Here is a 13,169-nt window from a genome sequence, read left to right on the forward strand (position 1 = left end):
AGGTATACATGTATAATTAAGATAAAGAAGGGGAATTTAACTCTTTGTAGATGTCCACAGTTCTGGTTGCTTTGCGGTTTGAAAGTCCTCGCACCGTTTCAGAGTAAAAACCTCACTGTCCCTCTGCTGTCTCAGACGATGACATCACTTCCTGTCGGCCACCGCTGGTTGCAGTTCGTAACCTCACCACTAGATGCCGCTAAAAATTACACACTGCACCTTTAATTGAGGAGGATCAATTTCTATTTGATAGGAAAACATGCATAAACTGCGATGGAAACACATTTACTGAATAAATCCCTCCGACAGCTGTTCAGCAGAGGCTGTGATTGGATAACTGGACTAATGAATGCCAAATTTGGGATGTTGCATAAAAAACGCTGGATGAAAATGCATAAAAAAAAAAACATGCATTCAAATGAGGAGAAAAAGAATGATTTGATTAAATGTGCATTTATTTTAATCAGTGGCTGTGTTTCCATCGACCTATTTTTACGCACATTTTGGCATATCGCATAAAAAAAACTCTGGATGGAAACGCCAAGATGCGCATAAATTAATTTGAATAAATTAAAATAAAACTTGATGGAAAAAAAAAAGTGAAATATTTTGTTTGTTTACCTATGGAAGTAAAATAATGCCTAATGTAGTTTAATTGCTCTAATTGAAAAAAATATGCATTGCATTAACCGTGCTTGTGTTTTAATGCATTGTATTTTTATTGCTTTTGAGTTGAAATTCAACATGGTCGTATATTTTAAGCTGCGAATGTTTAAATTCAAACATTTCTCACACATTTTCATTATTAAAAGTTCAATAATTCATAATCACACCACCATGTTGAATTTCAGCCCATTACAATGCATTAAATGCAAGCATGGTTATTAATGCAATGCATACTTTTTTCAGTTAGTGCAATTCAACAAGCATTTTTGTTTGAAATACATCAGGCATTATTTTACTTCCATAGCTAAACAAACAAAATATTTCACCTTTTAGTTTTCTTCCATATTTACCCGCATGTCATGTGACCATAAACATATTGAAATATGAACTTAAAATCACAGCGGGGGAAACATTTGATCTCAAAGGGGTTCGGCTGACAAAACCCTGGCGAATCCCTGCTGTGTATAATCATACCGCTGTATTGAACATTTGAAGGCTGAACTGAACGTGTGTGTGTGTGTGTTTTGCGCAGTTGGGCGAACACTGTAAAGAACTGAAGGACGTCCACTTCGGCCAGTGCTACAGCATCAGTGACGACGGGCTGGTGGCGCTGGCGCAGGGATGCAACAAACTCCAGAGAATCTACATGCAAGAAAACAAACTGGTACGTGTCGTCGAGTCACATGACATGTTCAGAGCGCCGGACTCTAATGCATTAGTGATCGGTCAGGATCATAAGTTGACTAGTGGCTTTGTGTAGAATAGATCGTGCTTTAAAGTCTCCATGAAATGGAAGTTGCGCTGGTCTTTTCTTCTCTATTGTGTCGTATATCCGAGTGAAACGCTTCGTGGGCGGGGCTTGATTTTGTCTGTGTGGAATTGATTGGATGGTTGTGGTTTGCTATTGGCTGATCTCATGTGAGTGACAGGTAGCCCCGCCCACATCATCAGAGAAGAGATGCTGCAAGAGGAACTTATTCTGATTCAAGATCACTAGGAACATGAATGTAACACAATAATTTATATTATACACACGCAATATTAATTTAAAGTCCCCCTGTAGTCATTGTATCCCTTAAAACTCGTCTTTGATCACCAAAATGACACATTTTTAAAGTTTTTCTTTGAAAAAAAAAAAAATCTTCATGCCTTAAAATATCTTGAATGTAACTCGACACCCTTGCCTCATTTAGTATGCATGGTTCTATGAATATGCAAATGAGCCCCGCCTCCACTCACTCACTCAGCTCAGAGATCCACTGGTTAAAAACACCACATACACACATAAACAACATTAAAAGCTGGATTTTCACCACAAGGGGGACTTTAAATAATGCGTCTGATCTTCTAGACGTCATGCTTAACCTGATTAGATTTAGTTTATTTGATAAATGTTTGCATCTCATCTCTTCATAGCGTTGCATTGCTCACATGCTGAAATAGTCTGAGGCGCCAGACACAAGACGAGAGGTTCGAGTCCAGTGTTTGTTTTTACCCATAAGCCAGTGCTTCTGACAAAAGCAGTCGTACATGAGTGTTTTCACTCTCCTGTCGTCACTTCTGTACATCTGTGGCTCTTCTTGTGTTCACGTTTCAGCAGTATTTATGTGTCTGAATCATTGTCTGTGAATAAGGACTGTTATTATCCCGTCAATCTCAGATCGTTTAGTCTGCCTTGATTATATTCATCATATTCAACAAATCTGCAATCTTAATTAGTGAACCGCTCGATACGGTCTTGTTTTCCTGGGAAATTATCTAAACACACTTAAAGCAAGATCAATTTGCTCGGAGCAAAATTGAGAGAAAAATACTTGTTCTCAGAGACTATATCTTGGTTATTTGTGTGTGTGTGTGTGTGTGTGTGTGTGTGTGTTTTAACCACACAGTGGGAACTTGATTTTTCTTGTTTTAATGCATAAACCGTAGTAAATTATTGCAATTCTTGATTTAAAGATGTTGAATTATTATTTTCATTGATTGTTTGTAATGCAGAACTGAAGGTCTGTCTGCGGCCACTGGGTGTCAGTGTTGCTCCTCTAATGAGAGACTCACTGTGTGTTTGTGAAGTGCTTTATTACAGACTTTTGGAGATTAATATGACTTTTACTTTACATGCAAAAGGCTGCAGTATCGGTTAGTTTGAGCTCATCATTTCAGTCAGATGAAGGGCGTTTTTAATCGCTTTACTCTTTGTAAATGAACAAAATGACTCTTAAATACCTAATAATAACAATATTTCTAACACTGTCGTCAGATTTCTTATCATGCTTTTCCAGATGTGTGATTATTATTGGCAGGGAATTCGACATGTTGAATGTTATATTGAGCTGCAAGAAAAGGTTCTATATGGAAACCCAAGTTACTACATTTATATGAAAGATTATGAAGGCAAACGTTGTTTTTCCTCATAACGTGTCTGAATAAGAAAGTGAATATAGTCATTGTGATTTCATGTTGCTGTTTGTGTCTTTGTCTTGTGGGAAGAGATGTGATTTTAGACATAAATGATATAACTGGGAGATAAAGAGATCTTAAGTAGAGTTTACCTGAATAGCGATGAAATCCAGGTTAATATACTTCATATTTAATGCAGGATTTGCTTTAAAACCGTTTTCACTTGCATAACATTTAAATAGTTATTAATCAAACTTGTAAATAAAACAAAAGCATGTACAAGAAAATTCTATTTCAGAATTTCATGTTTAAATCATTCATTTCTTAAAAAAAAAAAAAAAAATCAGTCCAAAAATGTTAGTAAATTTCACAAGAAACAGGTATTAAACATGACATTTAAAAAAAATTGTTTTCATAAAACATACTCCAGTTTTCGTTTATTTTATAGAAATAATTTAAAAATGCTAGTAAATTTCACAAGAAACAGCAATTATACATGAAATTTGAAATAGTATTTTCTTATAAAACTATAATAAATAATATAAATATATATAATATATAATATATAATAATAATTATAATTATTATATAAATAATAATTATTATATAATATAATATATAAATATAAATAATACTCCAGTTATCTTTTGTTTAATATAAACGTATAGAAATCATTTTAAAACAAATTAAAGGGACTCTATGTAATTTTTATTCATTGTAAATATGTTTGCATATTATAAGTTCACATGCTTGTTTCTCCGAAAAGCAATGCCAGTTATTCTGCTTTGAAACGTGCTCCGTGTCGGATTGCGTGATCCCGCCCACTCCCGAATTACCCAATAGCATTCCTTCCTACAGGAAATTTCTGTGTCTGTGTGTGTCTGTGAAATTTCAGCTCAAAATACCAGATCATTTATTACAGCTCGTCAAATTTGCCCCTTTTTGAGTGTGAGCAAAAACACGCCGTTTTTGTGTGTCCCTTTAAATGCAAATGAGCTGTAGCTCCGCCTCCTTTCAGAAGAGGGCGGAGTCTTTACTCCAGCTTCAGAAACTCCGGCAATAACAGAACAGGCCAATCTCCCTCATCCAGAATCCCAGTATAACCAGTAGCGAGTGCAGCCTTACGGAGAGACTCAGGAAGAGCTTCTGAATGTTAGTGGAGACATTTCTGTAGTTGTTGTGGAGTTACACTGATCATCTCATCATCATGTTTCACTTCTCCACAAGTGTCCACAGTTCCTGAGGTGTTTATAAGACAGCGGTGACATGTTCTGGTCAATAGTGTTCAGTGCTCGTCTGTGCTCAACCACAGAACAGCTTCAGGCTCTGCTGGATCTTCATCAGTGTGTTAGAACTGGTCTCTGTTGTCGCGTGTGGAACCAAATGTCGGCTGGTGTGTGTAAACGTGCAGATTAAGAGCCGGTAATATTATAATAAGATCCTCTTCATACTCAGAAGGAGAGCGAAATCTGATCAACTCAGTTTTTGACAAGGCTCAAGTTACTGGTTTTCACTTTGCACATTTTCTGTGTTGGTAGAAGCAAAAACATAGTTTATCTTTCACTGGTCAATTTTGAGATTTTGGACTATTTGTCTTCAATAACATGTCTTCTTTCAGACTTTTGGTGAAAAAAAGTCAGAAATACACATTTAGGTCTTTATTTTACTACACCTGTCATCATATACCGCTGGAAAGCTCTCTCTCTCCTGTACAATGCTGTCAGATCCAAATATGGTCATTTCCTGCAACCAATCGTGAAAGTACAATGGGGCGTTTAACTCTAAAAGCGAAATCTCATTGGCTGATGTCAATTTCTGACAGCGTGATTGGTTCAGATGCATCACGTGACGTGCTCTGACATTCACTGGGGTTCTGTTCAGTTGAAGGCCATAATGTTCTATAAGTTTTGATGTGTTTTAGGTGGTTTGTGTTGTTGATTGCTAATGATTTGATAATATATTTTGTCTGTAAATAGTTGTTTCTACTAAAAAAGTATGAATTTTTACAATCTTTAAGGGCCGTTTTCTCAAAATGTTATTTTTTTTCTCTCCACTTCAGCAGCACTTACATAAACCAAACTTTCCAGTTGTATTCCTATCTATATTCTTAAGGTTTTTACAGAGGGGTTTGTTCATATATCGTTCAGATTCTGATTTATACAACATTTTATACCTAAAAACGGGGCGAAACTGGATTTCTTTGGCTGTTGACAGTCTTTTCTGATTAATGGAGAGATAAAAAGAGATCCCCTGTGTAAAAACCTTTGACTCTAATATGTCAACAAAAATATTTTTGAATCTGGCCTTATCCAATGTTCAGATTTCTCTTCTGGAAAATATGCAAATTAGCGCATTTCTAATGAGATAATACCTAATTTGCATATTTAAGCATAAATATTCTAAAAACTTGTAATACAAAAGATATTTGTCTTAATGTCAGTAATCAGCTGGGGAAGTTTCATGCTGATATCAATTAGTTAATTTTTTTCCCCCTATTCACCCCCCCTTAAACATGGGAAAAGTGGGATTTTCATGATATGTCCCCTTTAAGTCTTAGTTTTCCTCATTATACGGTTCAGCGTATTGTTTCACAGGCAGTGAGGAAACATAACCATGTTCTTTCCAGGTGGAGCGAGGCACCGGCCCGTCTACCCGTGACATCTGAATCCTCTCTCTCCTGACGGCTCAAATGTTTTCGGTGACAGATCGCACAATTGTGCAACTCGTTTACAATGAGGGCCGGTCCCGTCCTCCTCCCCTCGGCCCGCTAATGGAGTAAAACGATCCCGCGTCTGTCTCTCCCAATCAATGATGAATAGGCTGATCCGCAGATGGGTCTGTTCTGCTCCTCCTCGCACACATAATTGAATAATTAAAAAGAGTTTCAGTGCGGTATCTCTGTCCTTTCCCTCGGCCTCTTTCTTTAAACATCGCTCTCTTCTGGAAATGTTTAAGATTGTATTTATTTGTCGTTTCAAACCCGTATCATATTCAGGCTTATTGTTGTTTCTTAAGTCCCCCTGTGGTGAAAACCCAGCGTTTAATGTTGTTTATGTGTCTATGTGGTGTGTTTAATATGCTTTAAGTCAAACCATGTGTAAGTTCATAAGTCGACAGCATTGCTGAGTATTTCCTCCTTAAAACTGCAGTGAACCAAAGACAGTCTCAAAAACACGCTTTGAAATCGCTGGTGTTTCTGACGTCACAAACTACCTTGTAACCAATCAGATCAACGTGTGATCGTCAACCAGTGGATCTCTGAGCTGAGTGAGTGAGTGGAGGCGGGGCTCATTTGCATATTCATGGAACCACGCATACTAAATGAGGCAAGGGTGTCGAGTTACATTCAAGATATATCAAAGATGAGTTTTAAGGGATTCAAGGATTGACTACAGGGAGACTTTATGAGAACATTCCACTTTTAAGTGTTTTCTGAAACAAGTAGTAACATTTAAAAAAGTTCCATGAATTTTTAATAATTCCATAATGTTTTCGTGCTAACGTTTGTTCATAACGTTTAGAGAGCCGATCGTTTTCTTCTAATGTAAACGAACGTGTCTCTCTCTCTTTTCAGCCTCTCAGTGAGTGAGTGGAGGCGGGGCTCATTTGCATATTCATAGAAGGGAGGCGGGGCTCATTTGCATATTCATAGAACCGCGCATACTAAATGAAGCAACGGTGTCGAGTTACATTCAAGATATTTTAAGGAAAAAAACGTTTAAATATGTCATTTTGTCATTTCTTATGTCGTATTATATCATATTCAGGCCAGGATCCGTATGTTTTGCGTTGTATGATGACATAATTAAGTTTTCATTTATAGGGGAACTGTTTCTTTAAGAACTATTACGCTCAGATTTCAGGAGCACATCAACGTTTACTGTTTCCTACTGTATCTCGATCCCCTTTTAATCTCTGTTTGCGTTGGGTTTCTTACAGTTAGTGTCCATGCAGATGGCCTGCGCTTTTAACGACCCGACTGCGATTAATGATTCCCTACAGGGGGGCTTTAAAAACACTCAGTTTCCAGGAGCACGTCAAATAAAATATCATCTGATATATTTCTGAGTATTCAATACGGAAAAAATATATTTTATCCAGCAGTATTTGGTTGAATCATTAAAACTTGCCATTGCATTTCAGAACGGAGCTTCACTGTAACGGAGTGTCATTGTTACAGTGTAATTATATATTGAAGTACTGAGTAATATTAATGAACTACATGTACTTACTATAGGGTTAGGGTAGGATTAGGGTTTGGTTGAGGATGTAATTATGCATAATTTACTGTTATTACTATGGTAAGTACATGTAACATACAGTACAGGTCAAAAGTTTGGAAACATTACGTTTTTTTATATTTTTGAAAGAAGTCTCTAATGCTTATCAAGGCTGCTGTTTATTTGATCAAAAATACAGAAAAAAAACAGTAATATTGTGAAATATTATTACAACTTAAAATAATAGTTTTCTATTTGAATATACTTTAAAAAATAATTTATTCCTGTGATGCAAAGCTGAATTTTCAGCATCATTACTCCAGTCTTCAGTGTCACATGTGACATCCAGTCAAGAAATCACTCTAATATTCTGATTTATTATGAGTGTTGGAAACAGTTCTGCTGCCTAATATATTTGATGAATAAAAGGTTTAAAAGAACTGCATTTATTCAAAATAAAAAAATATTTTCTAATAATATAAATCTTCTTTACTATCACTTTTTATCAATTTAACACATCCTTGCTGAATAAAAGTATTGATTTATTTCAAAAAAAGAAAGTAAAAAAATTACTGACCCCAAATTACTGACCAGTAGTGTATATTGTTGTTACAAAAGATTTAAAACGTTTGCTTCTTACTTGCTTTGTACTTTTTTTACTTTTTATTCATCAAAGTATCATCATATTAGAGTGATTTCTAAAGGATCTTGTGATAGACTGGAGTAATGATCCTGAAAATTCAGCTTTGATCACAGAAATAAATGATCATTTAAAGTATGAAAACCAATTATTTTAAATTGCAATAATATATCACAATATTATTATTTTTTTTCTGTATTTTTGATCAAATAAATGCAGGCTTGATGAACTTCTTTCAAAAACATTAAAAATAGTAATGTTTCCAAACTTTTGACCTGTACTGTATGTAAGAAAGACACTGTAAAATAAAGTGCTACCACTAGTGTCTGTTGCTTGTTAACATGAATTAATATCCTGCATTATTAGGCCTAGACGACGTCAGGTGCAAAGACAATTCGCTTCATACTTCTGTATCTCGATCCCCTTTTAATCTCTATTTGCGTTGGGTTTCTTACAATTAGTTTCCATGCAGATGGCCTGCGCTTTTAACGACCCGACTGCGATTAGCTCTGCGTATCGGGCCTCAGGGGTCGTGCGGGGAAATCCAATTTTCACCTACATTCAGATTTACTGAGTATCCCGTGCTCTTGCCCCCACATTTTATGGCCAAGCAGCTCGAGAACTAAAAGCAATTAAGCAGCGCGTTTAGCCAATTACCCGGCTTGTGATGGTCTCCAAATCAAATCTGTAGTTTTAAGGCCAGGTTCGCTCCTAAATTGGCCCACTTGTCTCCTTGTCAGATCTGAACTACTGAACTGTGGGAGCGGAGCCTCGAGAGCTTCGGATTGTAATGTTTCTAGGCTGAATGCGAGCCGGTGGGAGTTGTTTTATTTAGCGTATAACTTTAGATCAGTGTTTCTCAGAGTTTTCAGGCCAAGAATTACCTTTGATCACATCGCAACATCCAAGTACCACAGAGTTTGCTGTAAGGTTCAGTATTTGTTTTGTCAATCTGACATGATCTTAAATGTCATCCAGCATGTAGACGTTTACTTTTATGAACATTGCTGCTTTTTTTTTTGCTTTCTTATTTTGTGCATGGACTAAAACGATAGTATAACACTATTATTGTGAATAGATCAGAAATTACATTAAAAAATACAAACAATTTTAATAAAATATATACACTGCTTTTTTTTTTCAAAGTCTCTTCTGCTCACTAAGACTGCATTTATTTGATTTAAAAAATGTGAAATATTATTATAATGTAAATCAGATGTTTTCTATGTGAATATATAGTAAAGTGTAATTTATATCCTGTGATCAAAGCTGAATTTTCAGCATCATTACTCCAGTCTTCAGTGTCACATGATCCTTCAGACATTTATGATTATTAGCAATGTTCAAAACTATTTTGAAATAGAAATCGTAACATTATAAATGTCTTTAATGCAACTTTGATAAATTTAATGTGTCCTTTCTAAATAAAAAGTATTAATGTCTCTAAAAAAATTCGGACCCCAAACTTTTGAATTGTAGTGTTTTTTTTGTTTGTTTGTTTGTTTGTTTTACTCACAAGGACATTTTAAAGCAGTATTATTGTACTAAACTAAACTAAAACTATAACAAATACTTTCATTATTTGAAATAAATAAACATTAACTGAAATAAAATACAATATTAAAAAATGTCAAAATAGTTTTCTTAATTTTTAGCTTCCAGATTATTTATTATTATTATTATTATTTATTTTTAATTTTTTTTTAATTTTTTTTTTTTTATTATTTTATTTTATTTATTTTATTTTTAAATTTTTAAATTTTATTTGTTTTTTGTTTTTGCTTATTTTTTTGTTTTATTTGATTTCCCGACAGCTATAAATAAGAGACTTGTCAGATCACAGCAGAAATATATTGAATTTAATCTTAATTTTGCATGAAAGTCTTGCTCACTTTCCTTGAAGTGCAGGATTTTAATTTTCCATCCGCTCTTTAGAGACGTGCACACACGCCCAGATCACGCACACGTCCATCTGATTAGCTTGAGTTTTAATTAGCCTAAATGTCTACTGTACATGGAATTGTTGATGACCTAAAATAGATTAGAGAGCCCTCAATTTGCCTGTAATTACGTTTAGAGGGATGCAGAACGGGTCGACAGCATCACTGGCGGATGATTCAATATCAAATATCAACTTTTTAGGCTTACTTGGCTTTTTCAAGTGCTTGGCATCTAAGAAATGGCGTGTTAAAAGTGCAGTGAAAAGTTTTGCATCAAATTGAGGCTCCAGAACGAGAGATAATGAAGGCTGTCAATTACTGACGCTCGTCTCCTGAAAGATTCCCTCTTTTCATTGGACGTGGCGAGAGACCGAGGGCCGTATTTCTGTCTGGAAACGTGTCATGAGAACATGCTGCAATTATATTTCAATAGAATATTTCTCTCTGTGAAGAAAGAGCGCGATCTGCTTCCCGCTCAGTGCCTGGTTTCTCATAAGACATCCAAACAGAGGAACAAAAGCCAGCGTTTGAGATGCTGAAAGGGATTTTATGGGAAAACTCTGATCAAACTAGAGCAGAAAAGTTTGGGGTCTGTAAGATTTAGCATGTTTTTGTCTCTTCTGCTCACCAAGGCTGCGTTTATTTGATCAAAAATACAGTAAAAATAGTAAAATATTATTGAAATGTAAAAATTTCTATGTGAATATATAGTAAAGTGTAATTTATTCCTGTGATCAAAGCTGAATTTCCAGCATCATTACTCCAGTCTTCAGTGTCACATGATCCTTCAGAAATCACTCTCATTGAACCATAATGGTCAAATTAAGCAAGCGATTAGGGCTGTAAAATGATTAAAATGTTTAACCTAATTAATTACATGATGTGCCGATTAATTAATCAATCCCTCTAAAGATCATTTAAAGTCATTATTGTGTTAGATGAGAAAAGCATTGAATAGACATTACAAAAACTAGCTTTAGAAAGAAATATTTTGATTCAACATAGAATTTATTACACAAACGTTTTTGTTTAATTGTTTAATGCAGCTCAGATGTGCATGAATATGAATGAAAAATGAAATGATACTCTAAATATGAAAGGAAAACAACCAGTAGGTGGCGGCAAATCACTGTCTCATTGAGTGAGTCACTGAATCATTCATTCAACCGATTCATTCAGGAACGAAGCGTGTGGCGTCTTAATGAATGAGTCACTGAATCAATGACTCACTCGAGTCATTAAAAACTGCTGATTCATTCAGTAATGAATCACCGCTGTGAGAGAGTTCTGCTCTGACTTTGTTGGAACTACTTTCATTGGTGAAACTGGGCAAAAACTGACAATATTTCGTCTAAAATTTTAACTTCTTGTTTAATAAACTGTATAAAATCAATATCACGTTTGCAATCGTGCTGATATTCGGGAAAAAATAGCACTTGTGTGATATTGCTAAACTATATCATATGATATGAATATAAGACATAACCCATAAAGGGGCATCTTTTTGCCCTCCTAACTTAAATTTTAATTGCATTTTTATTAGGAATGCACAATATATCGGCCACTATATCGGTATCGGCCGATATATGTCCATTTTTTGATGTTATCGGTATCATCCTGATAAGAAAATGTATTTAAGCCGATAAATAACATATTATTTCCTTCAGCTGAGACTCTTCAGATGCGCACTGTTCAACATGATGCTTTTGAGTTGCTTGAAATATGATTGGAATCACTTCAAAAAAGGAAAATACAGTGAAGTGGAACATGTTCTGTCATATCGGCTACATAACGTTATTATGAGAACATCATTGTAATTGTGTGCTTGCGACATGGCTTTTATTGTGCGATTTTTGTTTTTGTAATCAGGCTCTCAAAAATTAAATACAAATTTGGATTTTAATTTATCGGCCGATATATCGGTTATCGGCTTTCAAATATAAAGAATTATCGGTATCGGCCAAAATTTGGATTTAGATTTATCGGCCAATATATCGGTTATTGGCTTTCAAATATAAAGAATTATCGGTATCAGCCAAAATTTGGATTTAGATTTATCGGCCAATGTATCGGTTATTGGCTTTCAAATATAAAGAATTATCGGTATCAGCCAAAATTTGGATTTAGATTTATCGGCCGATATATCGGTTATCGGCTTTCAAATATAAAGAATTATCGGTATCGGCCAAAATTTGGATTTAGATTTATCGGCCGATATATCGGTTATCGGCTTTCAAATATAAAGAATTATCGGTATCAGCCAAAATTTGGATTTAGATTTATCGGCCAATATATCGGTTATTGGCTTTCAAATATAAAGAATTATCGGTATCAGCCAAAATTTGGATTTAGATTTATCGGCCAATATATCGGTTATTGGCTTTCAAATATAAAGAATTATCGGTATCAGCCAAAATTTGGATTTAGATTTATCGGCCAATATATCGGTTATTGGCTTTCAAATATAAAGAATTATCGGTTATCGGTATCAGCCAAAATTTGGATTTAGATTTATCGGCCAATATATCGGTTATTGGCTTTCAAATATAAAGAATTATCGGTTATCGGTATCAGCCAAAATTTGGATTTAGATTTATCGGCCAATATATCGGTTATTGGCTTTCAAATATAAAGATTTATCGGTTATCGGTATCAGCCAAAATTTTGATTTAGATTTATCGGCCAATATATCGGTTATCGGCTTTCAAATATAAAGAATTATCGGTTATCGGTATCGGCCAAAATTTGGATTTAGATTTATTGGCCGATATATCGGTTATCGGCTTTCAAATATAAAGAATTATCAGTTATCGGTATCGGCCAAAATTTGGATTTAGATTTATTGGCCGATATATCGGTTATCGGCTTTCAGATATAAAGAATTATCGGTTATCGGTATCGGCCAAAATCTTCATATCGGTGCATCCCTAGTTTTAATAATCAGTCATCGCCTTGCATCATGTTCGTAACTAAACTATATACAATGTAAAATGATATACACCATTAAAAGCATTCATAATTTTAAACACATTTTTTCCGTAAGTATCCACACCCTATAAACTCATTAAATCGACAGCCCTATTAAAAACATCAAAGGTTTGACCGGCAGTGAATGTCTCTCTTCTTCAAACTCTTCCTCACCTTTAGATTGTGTTTGCTGTGTTTATCACAGGCCGCTTTGAACACCGCCGATCGATCCAGAGGGAAGCACTTTCAACTCTCTCATGTCATTGAGACCCTATTTTGGAGTTTTTTGATCAGTTTTTAGTAGGAAGCAATCACGTTCATCGATGACGAGGGCGTCAC

At 35.0% G+C, this 13,169-nt stretch overlaps 1 protein-coding gene across 2 annotated transcripts in view; it reads left to right on the plus strand.

Annotated features, from left to right (window-relative positions):
• fbxl17 (F-box and leucine-rich repeat protein 17) overlaps positions 1-13,169 on the plus strand; it is a 290,219-nt gene that overhangs the window by 17,814 nt on the left and 259,236 nt on the right. For both annotated transcript variants that reach the window (XM_079896532.1, XM_079896531.1), the window contains exon 5: positions 1,199-1,330. In XM_079896532.1, coding sequence (XP_079752658.1) covers positions 1,199-1,330 — 132 coding nt within the window. The remainder of the gene's footprint in view (positions 1-1,198; positions 1,331-13,169) is intronic.

This window comes from Squalius cephalus, assembly GCF_949319135.1.
Source record: "Squalius cephalus genome assembly, chromosome: 16".
NCBI classification, from domain to species: Eukaryota; Metazoa; Chordata; class Actinopteri; order Cypriniformes; family Leuciscidae; genus Squalius; species Squalius cephalus.